Here is a 25,689-nt window from a genome sequence, read left to right on the forward strand (position 1 = left end):
AGCGTATGTGAGAGGCATTTCACATCAGTGGAGCTGAGCCAATTTAAAACAGTCTACCTAAATAAAATTAAGTTATCAAAGCCATATAGGAAATTTGTAGCACAGTACTCTGACCTCTGTTATTTGTGATGTCTTGTGTTATGAAAATGCTTACTGCAAACCACATGGACAAAGTACTTAGCATTAATTGTCAGTTGCAGTCAGTTGTAGTTAAGAGCTTGTGAAGAAGCACAGCTTACATAGACAGACAATGATGGACCTATGTTGCCAGATATAATGCACAGAGAGTAACAGGTGCAAACACTGTTAAATGATTAGAAATTAATATCAGGGCTATAATTTGTACGTTCAAATATGGACTAAAATGTTCATAAGAAGTTAAGGTTTTAGGAAAGTTCTCCTTATAAATGGTTTCCAAAGGTTAATAAGGGATAAATATATGCTATGTATATATTTATTACACATGAGCCATATATAGGTAGTTATAAGCAAACCAGTAGAAGATGGAACAAGTAGTTATCACCAGGGATCCTGGTTTTCTCTGATAAAAAAAAATTCCAAGTTTTCAGATTTAAAAAAGTAACCTACAATGGTATTTCATTTTAAACGTGGAAAAATGTTGGATTTTGAGTTACTTTTAAATCTGAAAATTGGGGATTTTTTTAATCAGAGAAAACCAAGATTCCTGGTTATCTCCAATGGTTACAAGGAAACTAGTGACTTGCTAGACCAACAGGCTATAACAAGTGATTAATAATTTATTAAAATATGTATTAATCATGTATTAACCTTTTACAACCTGCTAATAATTATAACTTTAAAGTTAAACTATGGATTAAAATGTTGCTACTTAAACTTGTCACAGTTGTTAATAAAGGACTGTAACTGTTTGGTTTGAGGAATAAGCACACAGGAAATTTGTTAATACATACAAACGTGTCAGAATATTTTAATTCCAAATCAACACTTATGGTAGCATGTTTTATATCACCTGTAGGGATAGCTGCTAGAAGAAAAAGACAAATTAATTTTCTGTATGCAAATCCAAAGCACAAAATGAATCACATTAAAAAAGAAGCTTTGGGTATCATACTTGGAATTAGGAAATTCTGTGTTTCCTTATGGGAGGAAATTTTAATTGACAACAGGCCAGGAGCTCCTTGTTAAAATTCTTGGCCTGAAGATGAGTACACTAATCTTAGCAGCTGCTAGCATATAGAGATAGAGCCTCCCAGCTGTGCTTGTTGCTGGTAACTATAAGTGATCTGAGAACAGGGATGTATTGTCCCAGATATAATATAGGGGAATGTAAATATTTAAAATGATGAATCTACACCGTGTGGCAAGATGAACTTGCAGCAAAGTGCATGCATATTGCTGGGATTCTGTGCAGTGATACTAAAATACTTGCACACTATAAAGTTGAAAGGATTACACAAAAGCTCCCCTAGAATATCTAGAAGCATTTTTACTGGCCAAATTTGTGTCAAGAATTAGCACCCTGTGATATGTCAGCAAGCCCTTAAACCTGTCTCCTGACTTTGTTGGGAGTAGACTTGGAACCCATGACACAGAATTCAGGTCATGTCATCTTTGTAGAGGAAGATCAGTAGAAAGTGAAAGAGAGAGGCTTAAAGGTGATTGGGCATTCTTTCCTAAGGAAGAAGTGTTAGGCAGAGCAGTGGAGGAGAGAAGTTGGGTAAAGATGTCATTGAAAAAAAAACTTGGTCCAGGAACATAGCTTCTAAGGCTAGGGAAAGACATTAAAAAAACCTGAGCCTGAATTGATTCAATCTTTGCCGGTTAGTCTAACCTGGCTAGGCTAAATCAGTTTTGTAACAGGACAGACATCCCAGCAATGCAGGCACATGCCTGCAGTGGCTCAGGTTAGAAGCCGAGGGCCGAAGGGAGGGGGGGCACGCTAGAGCAGCCCACCCATGCTTCCACAACATGGAGCTGAGGGGGGCATGGCTAGGCTTTGCAGGACACTGTGATTAGCCCAGCAGGGAATTGATAACAGGGTTTATTTCCCAATTAAGAAAACAACAGAAGGACATTACTGGCTACTTGTTGATTCTGCCTGTTGATTCAACCTGTTGATTCAGCGCAGAGGGTAGCCAGCATGTGGTCTGCTAACTAATACACAGACACCTTCTCAGAGGGGAGGGGGAATTCCTGCTTAGCAGGGAGTGGTGAGGGGAGGGGGGAAGCAGTCTGCAGTCTCTGGAGCTCCAGCCAGGGAGCAGAGGGGAGGGCCCAGCCCTGCTGTGGAGCAGAGAGCCCTGCCCATCTCAGAGAGCATGCCAGTATGCAGTGGGTGTCTGGTTTATCTTAAACCAGCAAGGGGTCTGGGACAGACATTGCATAAACTGGTTTGAGCCAAATCAGTTAAGTCTGATACTACATTCAACCAGGTTTATCTCAAACTGGTTTCAGCCATTCTCATATTGGTTTATGTGCATTGAACATCTGTTCTGTTACAGGTTTAAACCAGTTTCTGATCACTTAAACTGGTTTATGTGTAATATCTGCCTCTAGCCCAATTGTCAACTGTAGAGCTAAGAGAAAAATAGGTCAAAGTTGTACTTCACAATTTCATGTGAAATGCAAAATGGTATTAGATTATGAAATTTAGAAACACTGTGAATTGTGTGATGAAACCTTGTATCTTGTCTTGTTCAGAAGGTTAATTACTGTTATGAAGATATCGAAGGTCAGCAGTTTATGATAGGTCATTCAGCCTTCATCAAGAAACTGTTAGGTAGTAATACACAAATTGAAAGATTTAGGTAGAAGTATAAAATTGTGTGAAAAGCTTTAATTATAGAAAAAGAAATAAAAAATGACTTGTATTTTGGGGACATTTGGAGGAAATTGTTTTCAGAAGATATGTGCTTTCTACCATTTTATTTGCCGAATGGTAGAAAGCACATATCTTCTGAAAACAATTTAAGTGGTTAATTATCTCACAATGCATGCATAGTTTAAGTGAACCTATAAAAATGTTGTTATGATGTTGGTTAGGAATGATTAGAAACAATAACAGCAATATTGCTTTGCAGCTAGCATCCTTGTCAGTATTTGGTATAATTTTGCATAAGAGGTGTTTGCTGATGAATTGTCTGGAAGCCAGTGAGACTTTCTTTTGGTTTCTATCACTATTTGGAAACCTTACTCCTGACAGCTGAAGCATTTGTTAAAGAGATCTAATTGGGTTGCTCATGATTCTTTAACATATAATGCCAACACTTCTTAACTCAAAGTGTTTGACTACAATTGGAGAGAGTTACAAGGCAGATGAAGCTTAATGGGAATGAGTCAACAATCTAACATTTCTTACTTTGTGTACACTCACTGAGACAATAATGGATTCCAGTTGTATCATTTCCTGTTTTCATTGCCACAGTAATTAAGTGTGAATCATTCCTTGTGACAAAGATTACAATGATAAGTATCAATGAGATACTAATAGATGATTCCCGGTACAGGAAGGTTGTAGTAAAACCTGAATAAACTAGACATTTAACTCATTCTACTCTCGTAATCATGGCTGTAGAGGAGCTTATAATATTATAGTATGGCTTATTCAGATATACTATTAACATATTGCACTATGAACAATATGCGCAGCTGGTTCCTAAATGGAAAATGTGGAACTGTAATGGTAACTTCATACAATAAGAACTAAATTAAAAAGTTAAATGGGCATCCCAAGATTGCGTTTTTCCTTTAAAAAAAATTCCCTCTTTTGGCACCTTCTCTTTTAAGCTTCACTCAGATACGGTGTTGTTGACTTCATTGGGATTTCACCTGTATATCAAGTGAGGCCTAAGATACTAGTTTGAAGGATGCATTGAGAAAAATGACTTTAACGATGGTCTTTTATTAACTTTCTAATAGATAACAAAATGTAACAGTGGTCAGCTATTTCAAGGCTATTCAAGTTGTCAACACACATCAAAGAAGGTGGATCTAATGGGAAGAAGCTGCTTTGTTGATGTTTAGATCTAAGTTCAACAATTTTTCCTTTCTTTGTCATACCCTTTCATAGTCATCTTTTCCTTCACTTCTGCCATTATTATGTTATCTATTATCTTTTTAGAAATCATTGTAATGTATCACAGGGAATGGTCCTACATTTAGAGTGAAATGCATTAAATAATATAATATTTTCTCCCAAAGTATTATCATTTCATAATACTCTCTGTTTTTCCAGTCAGTTTCTGTCACTTTCTGAATTGATAAGTTCATTAGGACAACAAGATTATTTTACTTTGCATACTGTAATCCATAAAGTCCCAACAGTTTAATGTAGGTGGGCATCAATTATTACATTTGCCACTGACTAGAGATAAAAGCAAGCTATCCCTAATGTCATAGTTCCATTGCACTTTGACACCAGGACATCAGATTTCTAGGGTTATGTTTTACATATTGTGAAATTGTGTATTGAATGGATCTATGATAATCTGATGAAAGTTATTGAAAACATTTTAAGCAGGGCAAAACAGGTAGTTTTCCATATACACCCAGCACTGAAATTAGACGGAATAAGCCATAAGATAATTGCTCTTAAGAGAAGCTGATAAATTGAATTTTTAAGAGCTGTTTTTCCAACATGACAACATTTATTTGGCATTGGACTGATCTAGTTTAATCTAGATGATAATAAGGTTATTTTTAAAAGCAAACAACTGAAATGTATCCAGAGCAAGTGAAAGATATATTTCCAAACATTGTTCCAGTTTCTCTATGAAAATAGCTGGAATGGATTTTGTTGTCTATAGGTTTGACCATTAATAAGAAACAGGTGCCAGTCTCATGGGTGGCTGGCACTTGCCACTGACTAGAGATAAACATGGGCACTGGTTTGGCGGAAGAAAAACTTTTTTTTTCTAAAACTACTTTAAGTGCCATGTTGTTTTAATTTTCAACTTCATTTTAAAAGGTCTATTGCCAGAAGAGTGATATTGAGAAGCAATTTGCAATCCATTTCCTGATACAGGAACTTAGGTAGTCATCATAGGTGTAAAAAGACTTGCATGTATAATCACAAGCTGCTTTTGTTACAAGGTGAATTCTCACAGATAGAAAACAAAAGAGTGGGTTAAAAAGTTTGCCATAGATTTAACAGAAAAGACTGAAAGCATAGTCACTGGCCATTCAGTTTGTAGAATATGTGTGAATTCCTGTCTTGTGCTGGGCAACTAAAACCATTTATTTCAAAAAGAGCTAGGGGCAAGGATTTTTTGAGATATCTTTATTGGACCAGATATGTAGTTAGGAGAGCTGTTGGACAAGCTTTTGGGCATCAAGTGCTCTTCAGATCTGAACAAGAAGCAGACTCAGACTGAGCTAACTATCAAAGAAAAGACTATGCAAATACAAACAGTCTGCGTGGAGGGATGGAGAAGGGCTGTGAACTAGGAGAGAGAGGGTGTTAACAAGAGACTTTACGGCTACTGACTGAGGTCATTTCCAAAGGTACTAAGAGGCTACATTGTTACTTTTACATGACATTTTGGTGAATAGAGGAAGGAAAAAAATATGTTCTCTCTAGGAAGAACTAGAATCTGTTCACAAGAAAGGAAAAGCAGAAGAATCTGGGGCTCCTGCCCACGTGCGGGAGCGCCTGCTCCTACACAATGGAAATCCAGCACATTGGAGCAGGCTCCATTAATTGAGTCTGCTGGAACATGGAAATTGATGCACTCTGGCAGCCTTGTGTGTCATGTGTATCAGTGTCTCTGCACGTCTCCATGCTGACAAAATGGTGGTGGGGTGCTTTGAAATAAAACACATCTGATGCGCTTTAGTTCAAAGCGCCCCACTGACATTTTTTCAGCATAGGGATCCGTGGCAACACTGATACATGTGACACGCAGGTGCTTTTAATTAGCACAGCTTGCTAATTAAAAGCACCCAGTGCCATGTCCCACAACATGTAAAAATGTCTTAGGATACCATTTGTGTGTGTTATCAAATATGATGGGAGAAGTAAAAACCTTTAAGTGCAGTTTTACTCTCATACATGGCACTATACAGAATTTTATGGCTGCTTGTCTCTAATTTCATATCAAATGTGCTAAGTTATCAACATTAAGATTTGCAGATATAAAACTAATGGTGTAATTGTGCAAAGCAGCAGCTTGGTAAAGACATACAAATTTAGAAAACTAATCTGACCCTCAGATCCAGAATTAAGTTTACAGAGCTTCAATGGGAAAAACAATGAGGACTGAGTAGTTTGACTTGGAATCTTTGTGATATAGGGTGCATCCCCACATGCAGGGGCATGCATTTGCCACAGCACAAATAGTAGCAAAATGCCCCACTTTGGATAAACTTCTATTTCCCCGCTCCACTCCTCCTGGCTCCTGGCATGCTGGAGGAGGTGGGGAACACCTCCCAGCTTGTTGGTATTTTCAGAATGGGCGGGAGGAAAGGGAGCAGAGGGAGTTTGGTCTGGGGGGTTTTCAGCCCCCACTGGAGGGAGGGGCAGGTGTATTGAAGCCCCCCCGAGGTGATGAGTCTCCAATTCACCTACCCCATCCTCCAGCACCAGCTGGGGAACTTCTAGAATGAACTCCCTCTGCTCCCTTTTCCCTTCCCATTCGACAAATAGGGACAGGCTGGGAGGGAGGAGGGGCTATTGCTAGGGGAAACTGGCTACAGTCTGCAGCTAGAGTCTTCTCCCACCTAGAACCAACAGTGAGCTTCTGTTTGGTCCAGGGATTGTTGTAACTCACAACGTTTCCTACAAGGTGTTCTCAGCTACAGCAGGGAGGTGTTCTTCTGTCTGCACCCTGAAAGCAGTGGACAGCAAGGTCTTTGAGTAGATGTGGTATCTTTTATTAGACCAACTGAGTAGTTGGAAAAAAGTTCTTAGCAAGCTTTTGGGCACGGTCACCCTTCTTCAGGCATAGGGAGTCTCTGTTATTTTGAGACTCCAAGGGATGAGAGAAACTAAAAGTGTGACAGAATGTCAGTGAGAATGTAAATAGATAGAAATTAGGAAAATAAATGGTAGAGCCGGGGGGGGGGGGGAGGGGGAGGGGCGGAGCAGGGGAAAAAAAGCCAAAGATGAATAAGAGAGACTCTACAGTGGTGGTAATTCAAGGTAGAAAAGAGGCTGTCTGTGAAAAAGGAAATGGCTGGAAACTAGGAAGACAAAGGGCAGAAATGGTGGGGGTGAGGTTGGGGAAGAAAAGTATAAAAGGTCAGGTCTGACAGGTATAGCAGTGGAGGTATAGCTGGTAGCCAGAGCATCACCCTGGAGAACCCATTTACTCCGGTGCCCACTCCTGGAACGTGCACCACACCACTTTTTTTTTGTGGCATTTTTTTTTATACTGGAAGTTTCCGATATGAAATTTTGGCATCATGCTGCAGATTTGTAGTGCGGCAAATAATTGCACATGCACTGCATGCAGTTTGCAGTTTTGAGGCATGGCAAACCGCACATGCACACTCAGTGGTGACACGTAGGGGGTGCACAGGGGTGCATGTGCACCCCCTGACAGCAGCGTTCCCTGCTTAGGCAATGGGCAGGAGGGACAGGCGAGAGCACTGGTGCCCCCACTGAGAGCGCTGGCTGGAGAGTACGGGCACCAGACGAAGTGAACCCCACGGTTCCCCCATGGCCAATCACACCTACCGGGTGGGGAGGGCTCCCCTGTGGCTGATCACACTGGCCCAGAAGTGGGGGGAGGGGCAAGTGTCCCCTCTGACTCAGGAGGCACCAGTTGCCCATGTGCACACTTATCTGGACATGCCCATGGAAATGGCATTTTATAGTGCCATTTTGATAATGACCTTTTAGGAGCAGAGCAAGGGTTTGAAGAAATTTATCTTACAAGCAGCCAGAATGAGCTATTTGAGGTTTTTTTTCCTGTGAAGTAGCTGTTACTCGCCACAGGATGCTGAAGTGGCTAGACACCTGAACTGATCATCTACTGCAAATTGAAGGAAAAGATGGCATATCCAAAGATTAATTCAGGGAGGACATTCTACACAGTTTTGACACAAATAACATGAGGTGTTTTGTCATTTACCATCTCTGTTTTGGAATGGCCATATTCTTTTTGCAAAATTGCATTCTTTGTTTTAAATTCTTCTTTAAAACATAAATCAGTAATGTCTCTACTTGCTTCCTTGGTTTCTCTAGATGTGAGAAAGCTTAGTCAAAGCAGGGTATCTGTGTTAGCATTAAGAGCTACGTGTAGAATAGTTGCAAAAATATTTTTGCAGTATATTCATTCCAGTTTTTTTTGGCATTGCTCATTTATGTTCCATCTCTTTTCAACATAGCCCTGGCCTTTCTATAAAATGTATAAGTACTATGCTTTTCTAACAACATCTCCCTCAGAAAAAAGATTAGAATTAGAATTCTACTCAATTTGTTTCTGCTAATGACAATACAGGACTAGTATGACCTACATCACAAGCAGGTCCAGGGAGGTAATCCTTCCCCTATATGCGGCATTGGTCAGGCCACAGTTGGAGTACTGCATCCAGTTCTGGGTGCCGCACTTCAGGAGGGATGTGGCTAGCACTGAGCGGGTCCAGAGGAGGGCCACTTGTATGGTCAAGGGGCAGTGGGACAGGCACTACAAAGAGAGGCTGAAGGGCCTGAACCTATTTAGTCTCCACAAGAGAAGGCTGAGAGGGGATCTGGTGGCTGTTTACAAAATCACCAGGGGGGACCAGCGAGAACTGGGGGAGGCTCTGTTCCCCTGAGCACCACCCGGGGTTACTAGGAGTAACGGCCACAGATTGTTAGAGAAGGTTCAGGCTGGACATCAGGAGACATTACTTTACAGTTAGGGCTGCCAGGCTCTGGAATGGGCTCCCAAGTGAGGTGGTGCTCTCTCCTACCTTGGGGGTCTTCAAGAGGAGGCTGGACAGATGGCTGGGGTGATATGACCCCAGCACCCGTTCCTGCCTGGGGCAGGGGGTCAGACCTGATGATCTGTTTAGGTCCCTTCTGACCCTAAGCACTATGAAACTATATATTTACATAGTCCTAATTAATTTCTTGAACCTTTTTTGGATAACAGAGAAAAAGATGGTGTACTTGGAAAATCAGCTATTATGAATGGGTTATTTTCCATAACGTAAAGGGAAGGGGAAAACTGATATTTGAGGACAATATATATAAAATGGCTAAAATAATAAAAAATAAAAAAAAGAACTCTCTGCACCTGACTGTTGCAGGATAGCATGCAAACAAATATTTAAGTAATAGTTTCCAAAAGATTAAATCCATTAACTAGGAAAAAACTCCGAGGACTAACAGTCTTAATGTTTAAGCACATAAGGGGGTGACCAGATAGGCCCAGGGAGAAATAATTTGTCTGAGGGAAACAGATAATTTTTGATGAAGTTTGATTATTTATTACAATTCTTATATCCCAAAGAAGTTAATATTATTCTTTAAAAAAAACAAACAAACCACTTGGTGTTTTACATAATACTAGGCATATGCTACTTCTATCATAATTTTTTATACCATTGGGGATGAGTGAGCCAATGTATGCTTGTCTCCTGAAGAAGAAGGCATTGCATTTAAAAGTTTATCTAAGTCTATCCTAACCATGAAGTTGATAAAAGATTTAATAAAAGATATCAGCCACAGAAATCCTTGCCTCTTGCATACTTCCTGGACCATCATGGCTACGTCACTCCACCACTACCACTATGCTTGATTTCTTTTTAAATGTCTTCTATTCCTATAAAAAACCTGATGCTTAAGAGTGACACAAGATCCTGCTATATAGCTTTTATTTGGTAGGTTGCCAGATACTTTCTATTTGAACCAGGATTTTCCTTGCCCTTGCAATGGGGATAACTGTTTTGCAGTCTTATCCTAGTATTATTTCTGTGTGTTTTGTTAACTTTATTCTGATTATGATACTTAAGGATTTGTGGTTTTTGGTTCAAGCATTTTGTTAGATACTGATTGTTTATTCTTTGCCACAATTTGCATTTTGCACTGACTTCTTACACCAAACCTTATGGTTATGTAGAGGAAAGGCTTGGTGTGGTGTGTTTAAGCAGGTATACAAAAGATGCTGGCTGAACTGATCCAGTCCTATTATCATGTGCAGTTAGGTTGTCATGCAATGTCAGTTTAAAATGTTATTAAATTGCTAAATAATGCATATTGAAACTGCCCAGCTAAAATGTTTAGTAGCAGTCCACTCATGAGAGGTAGTCTTTCCTGTTTAATTCAAATAGATCTTTCCTAACTTTAGGAAAAAGATGACCACTGTGCTTCAAAACTTCTTTCATTGCTTCGTATAGACTTCACTCATAGCTACCTTTTGATAGCAGTATTCATAGCTGGCCAGAAACGGGTGTTTTAGGCTCTCTCTGTACACTTCTTAATGCAGAGGGGCCTCCTGTACTAAGCTTAGGACTTCTGATCTCATGGTGTTCAGTACTGTGACAAGATGTCCTTCATATAGAATACGCATCTCTATCCCTCATAGGATTTTTTTTCTTTGAGATACTTGTGCCTAATCTAACACATCCATCTAGACTTACTCTCTAAAGCTGCAAAGTTAGATCATTTAGTGCATCTTAACACATTTTCAAACAGTCTTCTGTTTCCAGAAAGTTCCCTATTTTCAGGATTTCTTCTGAAATGTCTGGTGTAAGCAGCTCTTTACTGAACTCACTTTTCACATTTAAAAAGTAGTTTTACAATTTAACAATTCTGAAGTCAGATCATTTTCCAAATTCTTGGTAGGATTTTGCAGCAGGATATAGTTAATATGATTTCAAGTGATTGAATGGTCGAACACAGTAAAGCAATTGCGAAGACCTGCTTTCGATTTGAACATAGTTCTGTTTCAGTGGGTGATTTAGAGGCATTCACAACTGGTCAGTTATGTTGAAGAAACATCTATGACCTACAGCAGTTGATAATATATAGAATCTGGCCCATTTGATTCCCAGTCACTGGGCATGTCTACATGAGCATTAATGCTCTGTTGCTTCTGCACATTAAGTTTACTATCTCTAATATGAAGTACTAACGAAATGCACAGTAGTGGTGTTACTGTGCAGTAGCAATGACGCACAGTCTTTTCGTGACATTTAATGTACAGTAGATCTCAAGCAGTTTTCTAAGTGAATCACTTAACTGTAATGAATTGAAGATTTAGTTTTTTAGATATGTTAGCAAACATGAACTTTCATGTGATTTCCTTGTTTTGAAGTTTCCCATTTACAAGCCTATACCTATTCCAGATCTAGTCAGGCATCACAGAATAGATGTCCCCATGATATATCTTGTTCAGCTTGACCTGGATTTTGTTCTGTTTTAATTTAAGGAATATAACCTTTTCCAGATTACCACCCACTAGACTATGATAATATTTTTAACCCAAAACCATAGATCATCAAATATTCTTTCTATTCCATCAGGATCCTCAAAGATCTGAAACATGACTGTTTGGTGTATCTCTGGTGCCAAGGCATCCACAAGGGAAAGTCACTTAAATGTCCATACAGAAAAGGAAGGGTTGAAAGCACATGGGTTTGTACATTCTGTATCAAGTAGGATCTGCCCAAACCCTTGGTTTACCTTCCAAGCTGATGCTAATCTTACATTCTGTAGTAACTGGGCCATCCTGTGCCCCATGTAGCAACCACGGCAGATTTTTTTTGCGTGCCCCCTAGGTTGGCGACTGGGGCTCCAAACCTGGTCACCCACACATAATCACACTATTGTATAGCCATGACCTCCACAGTTGTTTTTAAAAAACTGCTACCATTTTATTTTTTTGCTTTATAGTATAACCTCATAAATCCGGCATGCTCAGGACCGAGCACCTGCCAGAAATTTGAAAACTCTGGATTTTTGAAACCAGAGCAACAGCTGGTCCCAGAGCAAGGGTAGAGGGATAGGAAGGGTGGGGGAGGGGAGGGATGGCAGCCAGTCCTGGAGCAGCGGCCACACGTGGAGCAATGACTCAGGGTGGTGGATGGCGGTGGCAGCCGTTGTGTGCAAGCTTCTGCCTTCACTTCTCTGGGACCGGCCACTGTTACTCCCTGATCTAGTGTAGTTTGAAAAAGTGTCGGATTTTTGAGAATTCTGGATATTTGATATCCGGATTTATGAGGTTATACTGTATTACAATCTTGTACATTTATCTGGTTTTATTATGGAGTCAGGTGGTGTCTATATTAACTCAGCATGATCTTATTGTGTCAGCACAGTAATATTTAAGTAGTGCATATAATTTTGGGGGATCAGCATGATATACATCAATGCAATTATTTTATCTGCAACAGATTCCAGTCTGTTAATATCTCATTCTCTTGTTTTACTACCTTTTCAATAGACAAGTTATGTACCCCTTTGTACTCTGCTTTTCACCTCAAACACAGACATGATTTTTCTGTTGCATTATTTCAAAACTTGAGTGAAATCTGTCTTTTCACAGACATGTGAACATGGCTTTCACATGTGACTTCTAGATATACTACTTACATAAACCATACTGAGTTTTAATACTGGGTGGTCACTTATATTTTACATCTTATGACTGGAGTATTCAGCTCCCGTATCTATTTTGAAATTCACTTCTTTTGCACGTATCTCCACTTTCACGAACTCAGCCTTGCTTTGTAAATTTATTAAGCTAGTCAAAAAAACTGTTGCTACATTATTATCACTGTATGCTCCAAGTGTTTGTTTTTAATCTATTTTCTTTTTAGAGAATCACACCTCTGAAAAAGTGGCAGCTCTTATTACAGGCATAAAACCACTATCCTTGTGCTTGAACCTTCATATTATCTTGTAAGCAGACCTACTCTCTGCCATTTATTTATCCTGGTCTTTAGGCTGTAATAGTCATTGTTAATCAGATCAACATCAGTTATTTTAGTAGTTGTTAAGCCTTATTTGTAAAGTACAGATTTCACTAGATCTGCAATATCTATTGCTCTTTTCAACGTCAGGTTTAATTTTTTGAAATAAAATCTTGCTCTGACAATAGTTTGATCTCTAATCAGTTCACCTGGTAACTGATGTATTTTTATATGTTTTAGATTTATGCTATTAGTCTGTAGCATAATGGCCAATCTCTCATGTGACCAAGGTTCTTGTTAGGAAAATGTGTTTTTCTCATATGACATCCTTATGTGAACCAGGGGATTTTGGAAGTTGTTCAAGGACTTCATCACATTCCTGCTCCCAGTAGAAAGTAACACGGTTTACCTTTTTCTCTCCCTTACATATAATGGGGCAAAATTTCATCCTCAGAGTCTTCTCTATAATGCTATTTGCTGCGAGTGCAATGTGGAAGTGGTGAGACCACTGTCTTTGTTCTCTATCAATATTGAAGGATTTCCTCATTCTTGCTAAGAGCTTAATTTTTCTCTCTAACACCTTATAATAAGTGTTCACCACTGGAGTACTCTTAGAAGAAAGACATTTCCTGGCTTTAGTCAGGGTATCAAACAATATTTCAGATACCTCTGGCCCCCTTATGTGACAACAATTGCTTACTATTGAATACAGTAATGTAAAGCTATGTTACAATTCTCAATCTAAGGTAAAAATATCAGTCATTGGCTAAATCATTCAAGAAACAAATCTCACTTTTCCTGAAAGATGATCAGGGATCCGGATTTTCCATTTTCCATGGAAAAACAGAGAAAAATGTGGATTTTCTCCTTTAGATAAGAAAAAACACAGATTTCTCAATTTAATTGATAAACCTGCAGATTTTGCAGTTTTGCAAAGAACTCTCTGCAGGCTGACAGAGTTTCAGCTTGCAAGGGGCTGGGAGCAGTTGGAGGAGGGTGTTCAGGCAGGGGCACAGGCAGCCTGGCAGCCTGGAGAGCAGGTCTTGCAGGTAAGTCTGGTCAGGTAGCGGGGGGGGGGGGACAGGAATTGAGGCCTCCATAGGGAGGGAGGGAGTTGGGAAGGTCAAGGCTGGGGCTGGGACTGGGGATGCTGCCCAGCTGGGTGGGGAATAGGGCTCGGGGCCTGGGTCCAAAACACGTGGCCTTAGGGCACTGGCAGGGAGTGGGACAGGGCCCTGAGTGGCTCACCTGGGGGGTGGAGTTGGCTCCCCACCACTGTGTGCACTCCTGGAGGTGCATGGGGGGCATGTGCCCCCCAGATCTGTGTGCAGGGCAGGTTGCCCATTATGGTCTTAAGTTCCCCACCCTGCTGCCCTCCCTCAGGGCCTCTGCAGCCCAGTGGGTAGGACCTAGTGCAGCAGGGCAGAGTGGGCTGGGCATGGAAGCTCCTTGCTGCTGCAAGCCCCATGTCACCCTGGTGAGGTGCCCCGTGCCTGGCCAGCAGCAGCAGGGGTGGTGGTGTGGGGTTGTGCCCCTTGCTGCTGAGGGGCAGTTAGGGGGCATGTTACCAGGGTAATTCTTGCAGCAGCAAAGAGCTTCCCCACCTGCCCTTGCTTTGTCCTGTCACACCAGGTCCTGCCTGGGGCTGTGGAGGCCCTGGGGGAGGGCAGTAGGGTGTCGAGCCTGAGCCCACAGCGTGCAGCCGACCTCCACACTTGCCTCTGCCCCACACACAGATCTGGGGGGCATGGGTCTCCTCTGCTCCCCGGGAGCACATGCAGCGGTGGGGAGCTGCCTCCTTTTCCCCCAAGCCTGCAAAAGACAGCCTGTACCACCCCGCCATGGGCTCTGCTCCAGCTATGCTGCCCATGAGGGTGGTGGACCCGGGTTCTGCACTCTGCTCTGCTGCAGGAGTCACCGCTTCCCATGGGCAGCAGCTGGGGCTCAGGTGCTGCTGTGGGGGGCAGGGGGCTGTGGACCTGGGCCCTTTGCCCTTTGCTGTGGCAGCTAGGGGCCCCCTCCAGCAAGGCTGGGGTCCAGGGGGCTGTGAGTAGGGGGCAGGGGGCACCAGCATGGCTGAGGGGCTGTGGTTGGGCAGTGAGGGGCACCAGCAGGGCTGGGGGTTGTAGCTTGGGAGTGAGGGGCCTGGACCTGCATTCTGTGAGCTAAGCAGGCAGTGGGAGCTCTGATTTCCCATGATATAAAAACCCCAAATCAAATACCAACATTTATAGGTAGTTAGAATTTATTTTATTATAGTGTTTGAGGCACTGGTAGGCTTCCAAATTGCTTTAAAATTGTAAATATATCAATAAAATATTGTGTTCAATTGATACATAAACACAACACACACATACACACACACATATATATAGTGGTGTTTCATTTTAATCACAGATTTGGGGGGTTTTATTGGAGAATTTGCGATTTTTTTATCACAGAATACCAGGATCCCTGAAGATGATTAATGTTTGTATTATGATGAATATAGGTTTTTGAAAGTGAACTCTGAGCAGCAGACATGCACTGTGGTGTCTGGGCCGAAAGAAAGATACCCTTAACACAGAAACTGCAACTTCTCCAAGTAGCCACATAGCTCCTGTTTTGAATTTGTGAAAGCACCGATGAGTTATTGAGGTAACTCAACTGCATGAAGTTGCCACTATATATACTTTTTAGTGCAGGACAAATGACCCAAGCATCTGCCATCACAGTGCTCCATTGTGATAAATCACTACCACAGTTTTGCTTTGCGGCAGGTAGATGGCTCAGATTACAAGTAGGGTTATGTTTTGAGAAGTCTGAAGGAGACAATTTGTCTTCTGCTGAATTAGCAGATTCTGGAACAGAAGTGAACAGCAGGAAGAAGGGCAAACAAGAGTGCAACCTATGAATGGGCTAGTGGTCTGAAGGTAGGAAGAGTGGATTAAGAAGGACCATAGAAATAAGATGGGAAGTGCATTTAAAAATTACATTTGGCCAAATTAAAAAGAGAAGGTGGAGGGGATTGGGGGAAGAAGATTTTGGTGTGAGTCTAAATTTACCTCTAGCTGATTGCTACAGAAAGGCACAAAGTAGGTCCCAGAAATCAGGAAAACAAAACTCAAGCATAAAAATATACAAAACCTAATGCTGCATTTTCAGTCTTCTCACAAAACGCATAGCATTTAGGTTTGATTAGCACTATTCTGATGTGTCATGTTAAAATGAAGCCAGTTCTTTTTATCCCAATTGCTTGTGTCCAGCTCTGACTGTGACCAGAAAACTTCCTAAGCTAGTTCCAGCTGGCATTGCCATACGTCACACAGAACAGCAAGCTCAACACATGTCACGAGTCCTTTCAACTGTTGATCCATTGCATCAGCTTATTCAGCTCTTTCCAAAGGAACTATTTATTCTCTCAGTGACTGCTGTCTGTAAATGGGATGTTAATGAAATAAACTGAAAGGGAATTTAGGCTATTTAAAATGTGAACTGCATTTAGGGAACAAAAACCTCCACCTAGCTACATAGACAATAGACTATAATGTGTCTAGTATTAATATTTCAAGATGGAGTATTGGTGTGAGAGTTAGAACAAGTCTGCTAAGCTTCTACTGTTTTGGTTGCAACTCTGGACATGGTACCAGACTACAAAACTGGCCTCTTGAATGAAAATAGGATTGAATTAAAATGAGAACTGTATCACTGATAGCCTCAAAATGGAAAAATTAAAAAAAAAATAGGGCTGAAAGAAAGACTGTCATTCTTAGGCTGCTGGACTATGGCTCTTAATTCATCTAATCTATTTTCTCACTGTTCAGGAACGTAATGTATAAGAATATAGTTAGAGCATTAATTTACAGACCTCTGAGGCATGATGCTAGTATTCTTAGGTGATCCATATGTCTCGTATGACTGACTACTTCGAGAATGATGAGCGACTGTGAAATTATTGTTCTGTGGATGTCTGTCAGTACATCAGCACCTGGTAAATCTGATGAAATTTTTCACCTGGCTGGTGTTCTGCCATTTCTGGGAATAGAATTTATTTTTCCAGCTTGGCTCATGTAATTCAATACAACTATATCTTGTACTTTCCAAAAATATAGTACATAGAACTTTTCTGCAGAAGAACCTACAGTAGTAGTGAGATACAGTAGGCTAACGGGGTTGGGGGGGGGGCACTTATCTCCAGTACCAAGTTAGGAGGGGTGCTGAAATTCCTGTGGAATCCGTGCCATGGCAATATACCCATGCTGGGAACTCCAGAGTAGTCCAAAGCTGCTGCTGCTACTGCTGCTGCTTCAAAAGCAACAGCTGGGGTGGGCAGAGCACGCAGCCGTGGTAGCAGCAGCTCACTTGGGGACTGCTTAGGAGTTTCGAGCATGGACTAGACTGCTGTGCCTTCTTTGCCTTCACTCTCAGAACCTGTGCCCCCCCTCCCACTCTCCTGCAGGGTTTGTCCCAGGTTACAACTCTGCTTGTTATGCCATTGGTGAAGGGCATGCTATTTCATGGATTTCATAGATTTCATAGACTGGCTGGAAGGGACCTCGTGAGATCATCGGGTCCAGTTCCCTGCACAAGGGGCAGGAAGTCAGCTGGGGTCAGATGACCCCAGAAAGATAATCATCCAAATGCTTCTTGAATGTGTCCAGAGTAGGTGCTTGCACCACTTCTGGAGAAAGTCTATTCCAGACTCTGGAGACTCAGACAGTAAAGAAGTTTTTCCTTATGTCCAGTCTAAAATGGTCTTTCAGCATCTTGTGACCATTGGACCTTGTCTTCCCTTGGGGTGCCCTGGTGAACAGACATTCTCCCAGATCCTGATGTACACCCCTAATATATTTATAGGCTGTCACCAAGTTCCCCCTGAACCTACGCTTTTCCAAGCTGAAGAGTCCCATGCCTCTCAGCTCCTCCTCAAGGCCTGCTCTCTTGACCTCTGATCATGTGCATGGCTCTACTCTAGACTCTCTCAAGCTTCTCCATGTCCTTCTTAAAGCCTGGATCCCAGAACTGCATGCAATGCTCCAGCTGTGGCCTCACCAAGACCGAATAAAGTGAGAGGATGACATCTTGGGTCTTGCTTGAGATGCATCGGTAGATGCAAGCCAGAGTTTTATTTGCTTTGCTGGCTGCAGCATCACATTGGTGGCTCATGTTCATCTTGTGGTCAATCATGACCCCCAAGTCTCTTTCAGTCATAGTGCTAATGTGTAGCACTGCCGAGCCTATAGGTATGATGTGGGTTCTTTCTCCTGGGGAGGAGCACCTTGCATTTCTCTATGTTGAAAATCATCGGGTTTTGATCTGCTTGCTTTGTGAGCCTGTCCAAGCCAGCCTGAATCCCCAGCCTATCCTCTAGTGTGACTGCACTTCCCCATAATTTGGTGTCATCTTCAAACTTAACCAGTCCACTTCTGACACCTGAATCCAGGTTGTTTATAAATATGTTAAAGGGTACCAATCCAAGTATTGAACCCTGAGGGATGCCACTGGTCACCATGTGCCATGTTGGCTCAGCTCCATCAACCATCATGCTCTGGGTCCGACCACAGAGCCAGTTCCCCAGCCATCAGATCGTAAGGTTGTTGAGGCTGCAGTTCCCAATGTTGTCATGAGGACATCATGGGAGACCAAATCAAAGGCGTTTTTTGAAATCCAAGTAAATGACGTCAGCTTCTCCTCTTTGGTCCAGGTGATGTGTCACCTGGTCATAGAAGGAGATGAGGTTAGGCAGGCACAACCTATCCATAATGAAGCCATGTTGGCTGTCTCTCAGGATGATGCCTTCTGTTAGCCTATTGTTGATGGATTCTTTAATAATTTTTTCCATGATCTTTTCAGGGATTGAGGTCAAACTGATTGGCCTGTAGTTCCCTGGATCTTTTTTACTTCCTTTCTTAAAGATAGGCACCACAATTGGCCCTCTTCCAATCTTCAGAAACCTCTCCTGAGCACCATGAGTTCCTAACTATCCTTGCCATTGGTCACACTATGATGTCAGCCAACTCTTTTAGCACTATTGGTGCATTTCAGCAGGGCCCACTGACTTATGGATGTCCAGCCTCTCAAGGTGTTACCTCACAAGGTCTTCACCAAATGTAGGCATGTGGTCACCTGTGCCCTTGTAATCCTGTGTCCTGTCGGGTAGGATGATGCCCTAGGGATGGTGAAAAACTGAGGCAAAGTAATCATTAAGGGGATTAGTTTTTTCCTGGGTGTCGAATATCAGCTGCCCCATTTGGTTCAGCTGGGGTCCAATGTTGCCTTTATTTCTCTTTCAACTTCCCATGTATCTGAAGAAGGACTTTTTATTATCCTGGATTCCTGTAGTCAGTTTGAACTTGTTTTTTTCCCTTGGCTTGTCTGCTCCCTACAGGTGCAGGCCAGTGATGCATAGTCCTCCTTAGAGGTATTTCCCACCTTCCAACTCTTATAGGCTTTTCTTTTAAGATTCAGGAGGTCCATGAGCTCCCTGTTGAGCCAAGGGGGATTATGATCTTTCAGGGCCTCAACAACTAACCTCTTGAGCTTATGAAAGTCAGCTTTCCTAAAGTTGAGGATTTCTGCATTGCTGACTGATTTGCCAGCTTTGCGATGGCTAGAGAAAGTGATCAATTCATGATCACTGTCAGCAAGCTTCTTTTCAAACCTTTTTCAAACCATCATCTCCTTTGGCCAGAACCAGATCTAGCAGTGCCTTACCCCTTGTTGGCCTGTGGACATCTTGAGCTGATAGAGCTTGTCAATGCAGGTGAGAAAACTTTGCAACTGATCAGATTTAGCCGAATGCTCTTCCCATCAGATATAAGGGTGGTTGAAGTCATCCCTGATGACCATGCACCAAGAGCATGCAGCCTCTGCTAGTTCCCCAGAGAATTCATGGTCGAGCTCTTCCTCCTGGTTAGGTGGTCTGTAATAGACTCCTACAGTAATATTCCCCTTCACCACGTTCTCTTTATATTTTAACCCAGAGTGTTTCAAGTCGCCCTCCTTGGGTGCCAATGTCAGCTAGTATGGAAGTGTACTGCTCCTTGACATAGAGAGCTTCACCCCCACCCTTCCTCCCAACATGGTCCCTCCTGTACAAGGTACAGCCATCTATACCCGTGTTCCAGTAATAGATGGAGTCCCACAAGGTCTCCACTGTCCCTATGAGATTATATTTGTTATTGCTTAGCAGAAGGGTCAATTCCTCCTGTTTGCTCCCCATTCTCCTGGCATTTGTGTACAAGCAGCTAAGCCTTCCTTCAGAAGCCCTAGGCTTCTTTGTGCATTTAGGAGAGTCCTGTACTTAGGCTGGTGTTGGAGTAAGTTCAATTGCAATTCCTGACCTGCTGATTTATGTGTTTGTCACTTCCTGGGCTTGCTCTGTTGGTTATCTACCCGTCCCCCGGCAATCTTAGTTTAAAGCTCTATCAAGCAGGTCAGCCAATCCAGTCAAAAAAAGCTTCTTTCCCATTGGGGTGAGGTGGAGGCCATCTCTTCCTAACAGACCACTGCCTCTGTCACTGAGGTGTGGACTGTGATTGAAGAAACCAAAGCCTTTGTGTTGGCACCAGTGCCTCAGTCTTCTGTTTACTTCATTGATACATCTCTCCCTCCTGTGCCCATGACCTGTAACTGGGAGGATTGAGGAGAAAACCACCTCTTCCCCCAACCCTCTGAGCCCAGCCTCCAGAGCCCTGTAGTCACTCATGATCTGGCCAGGATTGCTTCGAGCTGTGTTGTTTGTGCCTACATGGATAAGGAGCATGGGGTAGTGGTCAGAGGGTCGGACAAGTTTAGGGATTTTCTCTCAGCTACATCCCGGATACAGGCCCCTGGGAAGCAGCAGAACTCCTGGGCTAAAAAGTCAGGGAAGCAGATCGGACCCTCTGTTCCCCTCAAGAGGGAGTGTCTCACAAGGACCACTCTGCATCTCTTCCTATGTGTGCCTGCTGGTCGCTTTCCTTCCTCAAGGGCTGGAGCCGGTGACTCTGCTGGCTCTGCTGATGTTGCGAGGGGTTCGTATCTGTTGTGAAGTTCTAGGGGGTGGTGACCCTGGTGCAAGTTGCCTTGGGGCTAAAAATGACTTTTGTCCAAGCGACCCCCGGCTGGACTTCATGGGGACTTCTTTTGTCCGCCCTTGTCCTGCTAGCCTTCCTTGTTCTTCCCTCCTCATTCTTCAGGCAAAGAGCCTGGTGGTAGGCCTTGATCTCCTCTTTGCCATCCCTGATGGTATGCAGCCTTTGCGCTGCAGCCTGGAGGTCCCCTATCTGGCACTCCAGGGACTCTAGTGTGAAGCACACTCCACAAGGGGAGGTGTCTTTGCTCCTGATCTCATTTGCCTGCATTTGAGCCAGGCAGCCCCCACAGCCGAGAGCCAGGGGCTCCGTCTGGGTGGAGGCTGGAGCAATGAGCTCCACCTGGGTGGAGGCCTCAGTGGTAATGGGGGGGAGGGGGGATTTACTCTCCATATATGGGGGGAATTACTCTCCATATTTCTAAACTGCAACACAGACATACCAGGAGCCATACCAGGAGACATACCACTAAAGAAATGTGTAATAAGCAAGGTGAAGACATTTGTTTAGTAAAGACAGTATTTTTTTGTTTTTCTAGCTAGTTTCTAGAGTTACACAAAGTTCTCTTCTCTGATTAGCAGTTATGCTTGTTCTATAGACAAAACGCAGCTGACATCAGTGGGATTTTGATACCTGACACAATTATGTAACCAATCTGCAGTGTAGGCAGGCAAGGCTTTTTATGTTGTTTTTAATAGCTGTTATGGTAAATAGCACATTTGAGAACAAAAAATTGTTATAATCCTATCAGATCAACATGTTTGATGGAGTCCTATCATTTAATGCTTCATTCTGTGTTCTTTCAATTCTAGATTCTTGAAGAAAACATGAAATTAGAGTGCAAATGTCATGGAGTATCTGGATCTTGTACTACTAAAACATGCTGGACAACCCTTCCTAAATTCCGGGAGCTGGGTTACATCCTTAAGGACAAATACAATGAAGCAGTTCAGGTTGAACCAGTGAGGGCAAGTCGAAACAAGCGTCCAACCTTCCTTAAAATAAAGAAGCCGTTGTCCTACCGCAAACCGATGGATACAGATTTAGTGTACATAGAAAAATCTCCAAATTACTGTGAAGAAGACCCTGTCACTGGCAGTGTGGGAACACAGGGAAGAATGTGCAACAAAACAGCTCAGCAGTCCAATGGCTGTGATCTGATGTGTTGTGGTCGAGGCTACAACACTCACCAGTACTCGAGAGTATGGCAGTGCAACTGTAAATTTCATTGGTGCTGCTATGTTAAGTGTAATACATGCAGTGAAAGAACAGAAGTGTATACCTGTAAATGAAAGTGTGGCTGGGGAGGATGACGAGCTAGATCCCTGGGAATGAATACATTTGCACATGAGTTCAACATACCTACGCAAGACTGTAGCAAAAAAAACTTACTCTCTTCCAGAACAAAAGATAACAAACAAATTCCTGTCTTTTCCGCTTGTATTTCAGTGCTTATGTGGATACACATTTAAGACCTGTACAAATCAGCCAAAAAAGAACAAAAACTAAGCAAGTCACCTACCACACAGAACAAGAAACAGAAATCATCTCAAATAATCTGCACTTCTAAAGCTTAATGCATTGACTGCTGTATGAAAGGAACATGAGTCAAATGAAATATCTCTAAGTTTGGAAACTGCTTTTGCTTGGAAAAAGATGGTTAAATATACAAGTGTCCGTAAATAAGGGGGCAGGGTAGGGTGGGAGAAATGAAACAAAACCTTAAAAATGGCCTTTGCACAGAATGGGGTGGACAATACCCCAGTGTGGATTGCTACTGAAGAGTGTGGAGTATGCAGATTTAGGTTTCTACAGTTTTGAAAAGCTTCTGCTGGTCTTGCCTATCTTTCCATTTCACACAGTTTGCTACAGCAAGTAGAACTGTTGACGTTTTTCCATAGACACTGGTTTATCTGCTTTCTTTTTTTTTTTTTTTTGTGCTGCAGATTTTAGCACAGGGATTGGGACATCTGGGCAGAATAATAGCAATATTTAACAATTTATTCAGATAACTAATATTAATTTATTTAATTAAAGAAGAACTCTACCAACATTTTTGGAACTATTCTGCAATTAAAGTAGATAGCTTGCTTTCTTTGTGGAATAATTTTGTAGATACGGCAAGGAAAAAACTGGAGCTGTATATATTATTCTTTACTTGGATATTTCTACTAGTTGGATTTGCAGGATATTTTCTGCAGTACTAGATGTTTAAGTACAAAGGCAGGCATCTTTTATATATTTTTTGCTGTTTGCTGCTAGTTGTCTGGAAACATCAACCTGGTAAAGATTATGATATCTTTACTAATACTCTTTTTTTCCAATTAAAAAGGAGCATAATGAAAATCCGCTTTGGAATACATCAAAAATAAATATGAAACTCCAGACAAACTTCCACGTTTTGGAAAATGAACCATAGGATAAGAGAGTATATTTTGTAAGAGACTATTTTTATATGAATATTTTATTTATACTATGTCTGCTTGTATAATTCTATAACCTGTACTTTTTCTCAGAACAGGCATTCAATTTGTAACTCTTAGGCTATTTAACAGAGAAAGGTTGATTAGTTCGTGGACTGAACAGCAGCAAGCTGTGGTTAGTAGATGTGTCAAAAATGCAGAATGAACTCTCTCTCCGGATGTGTGTACAAACTGGCTTTTTTCTGTAGTTCAATCTGCAGAATATGCAAAACAAGAACAGGGTATGTAGCATCAGTTTTGTCACATGGCTTGAATTCATGATTGGTATTAACTGAATGCTCATTTATCCCATTCAGAAAAAAAAATCTGAATTAGCTTCCCACATGCGTCAGTCATTAAACTGTGGCATTATGACTAGCAAATGTGCTGTGTGCGCTGTCAGTTAAATCTCTATATTGTGTTACTGTCAAATTTGATTTTATCAATGGAAGACTGTAGACTATGACTGTAAAAACTAGCATGACACACATTGTCTGATTCTCACAGATAAGATACAAAGCTTACAATTTTGTCCAACAGTTTTTGGCATTTGCCTTGTTCTTTCCTCAAAAAGTCTTGCGTTATAAAGCCCAAACCCCATGTAGTCAAACCTTAAACAACCTGTTTTTCCAAAGCCCCATTAAGGTCTCTGTTTATTTCCTTTCTTAGTGCCTCCAGCTTCCTCAAACATTTGCAAGTAAATAAGTATTCCTCCCATTTTGAATCTTTCTGCTCCTACCTAATCCTTTTGGGGCCTGACCAGACAGTTTTGCTTTCTAATGGTGAGTTTCCTTGGGTAAGGAACAGAGGCTGGGGCTCTTAATTGCTATGGCATGTTCCACAGTTTGGGACAGGGCAACTTCTTCCATAGGTGAGAAGTGCAAGATCACACCCAATCCAGTAATTTGAGAGGGCAGACAAAGAGGGAAACCAACAAATTCAGTAGTTATCTGTGTTCCTTAGTGACTCCCACTGAGAGCAATACATATTGGGATGAATAGAGAATAAGCAGATTAGCAATGGGTCTGATCCATCGACTTAACTGGAGGTTTTGCTTTTGTTAGAACAGCAAGACTGGGACCCGTGCTGAGAAAAGGAAAAATGGAAGCATTACAAGCCCTTTTATGGGTTTCTGGTCCAGTAATGTATTTTTTAGAAGTTGCCTCAATGTGGCCTGTTTTTTTGTTTTTTTTTTATCCCCCTCATTAAAAATAAAAAAATAAAAAAGGAAAACCCCCAAACCATGCAATACCTGCTCCTCACAAGGTACAATTATGATTGAATACATAGTGTTTCTTTCCAAACCTACTACTCACCACATAATATGCAGTTTTACAGTAATTCAAATACCAGTATGAGATATCAAAGTAAAAGTCAGATAAAATTAACACAGTATACTTTCAAGCTTATGACTTGTCATTATTTAATCAGTTTAAAGTAGTATATTAAAAAATGAGTTTATACTTTTGGATTTCTAAATTCTGTGTACTAAAGCTCAATAACAAAATGTAAAACTCAATAAAACATGCAATGTGGAGGTTAATTACAATTGTACAATCTGGTTTAATAATGCACATCTCTGACATATTTGGTTAATTTTTTTCTTTAATAATATTCATTGGTTTTCCCTATCTGGATACGCACCACAGTTGTAAGTTTGTCATTCTTCACTGATTACTGCTACTTTATGAAGTGTTAATTTTGCAGTCTGTTTTTTTTTCAACCATAGGAAAGTATTCTGTAAAACTGCTGCTTCCTGTATATTTTGATGCATAGGTGATGCACAGTGTACAACTAGCACATTAACTCTTAAAGGACAGATTTCTTTAAACAGTTTTACTCAATAATAAAGAACTGGATACACAATGAAAATCTATTTATTTTTATTGCAAACTAGAAAAGATCAAGTAATCAATTCTTAAATGCTTTTCGAAAGAAATATTCTCATAAATTTAATATTTCCATTAAAAATATGGGGACTTACACTGACTTACATTTGCTATATTTTTTGTGTTCCACATAACAAGGAGAGTGATTTATTTTGGATGTGGAATCTCAAGTTGGGTTACCGCATGTGAAAAGGACCATACAACTTTAAAAAGGAGGGAAATGTCTTGCTGCAGCTTCCTAAAAATGTTTGAAGATTTGGCTGTGTCTTCCCAGATAAGAGAAATCTGGCTCATCTGAGTCCATCCTGGATCTGGAGTTAATTGGCCATGTGTTTGAATGGCATAAAGAATAAATGGGAGAAAGAGAAAGATTTACGATTTTGTAGATATTTGTTCTCCAAACAGTTTGTTCTTTGTCTTAAGGAATAGAAGAGCTCTGTTTTTACTTGGTGAAGAACTGCA

General features: G+C 41.5%; 1 protein-coding gene across 1 annotated transcript in view; it reads left to right on the forward strand.

The window, feature by feature from the left end:
• WNT7A (Wnt family member 7A) overlaps positions 1–25,327 on the forward strand; it is a 61,525-nt gene extending 36,198 nt beyond the window's left edge. The window contains exon 4 of the mRNA XM_006267460.3: positions 21,689–25,327. Within this exon, the coding sequence (XP_006267522.1) occupies positions 21,689–22,168 (480 nt within the window). The 3' untranslated portion in view covers positions 22,169–25,327. The remainder of the gene's footprint in view (positions 1–21,688) is intronic.
• The last annotated feature ends 362 nt before the right edge of the window (positions 25,328–25,689 follow it).

This window comes from Alligator mississippiensis, chromosome 12 (assembly GCF_030867095.1).
Source record: "Alligator mississippiensis isolate rAllMis1 chromosome 12, rAllMis1, whole genome shotgun sequence".
Classification (NCBI taxonomy): Eukaryota; Metazoa; Chordata; order Crocodylia; family Alligatoridae; genus Alligator; species Alligator mississippiensis.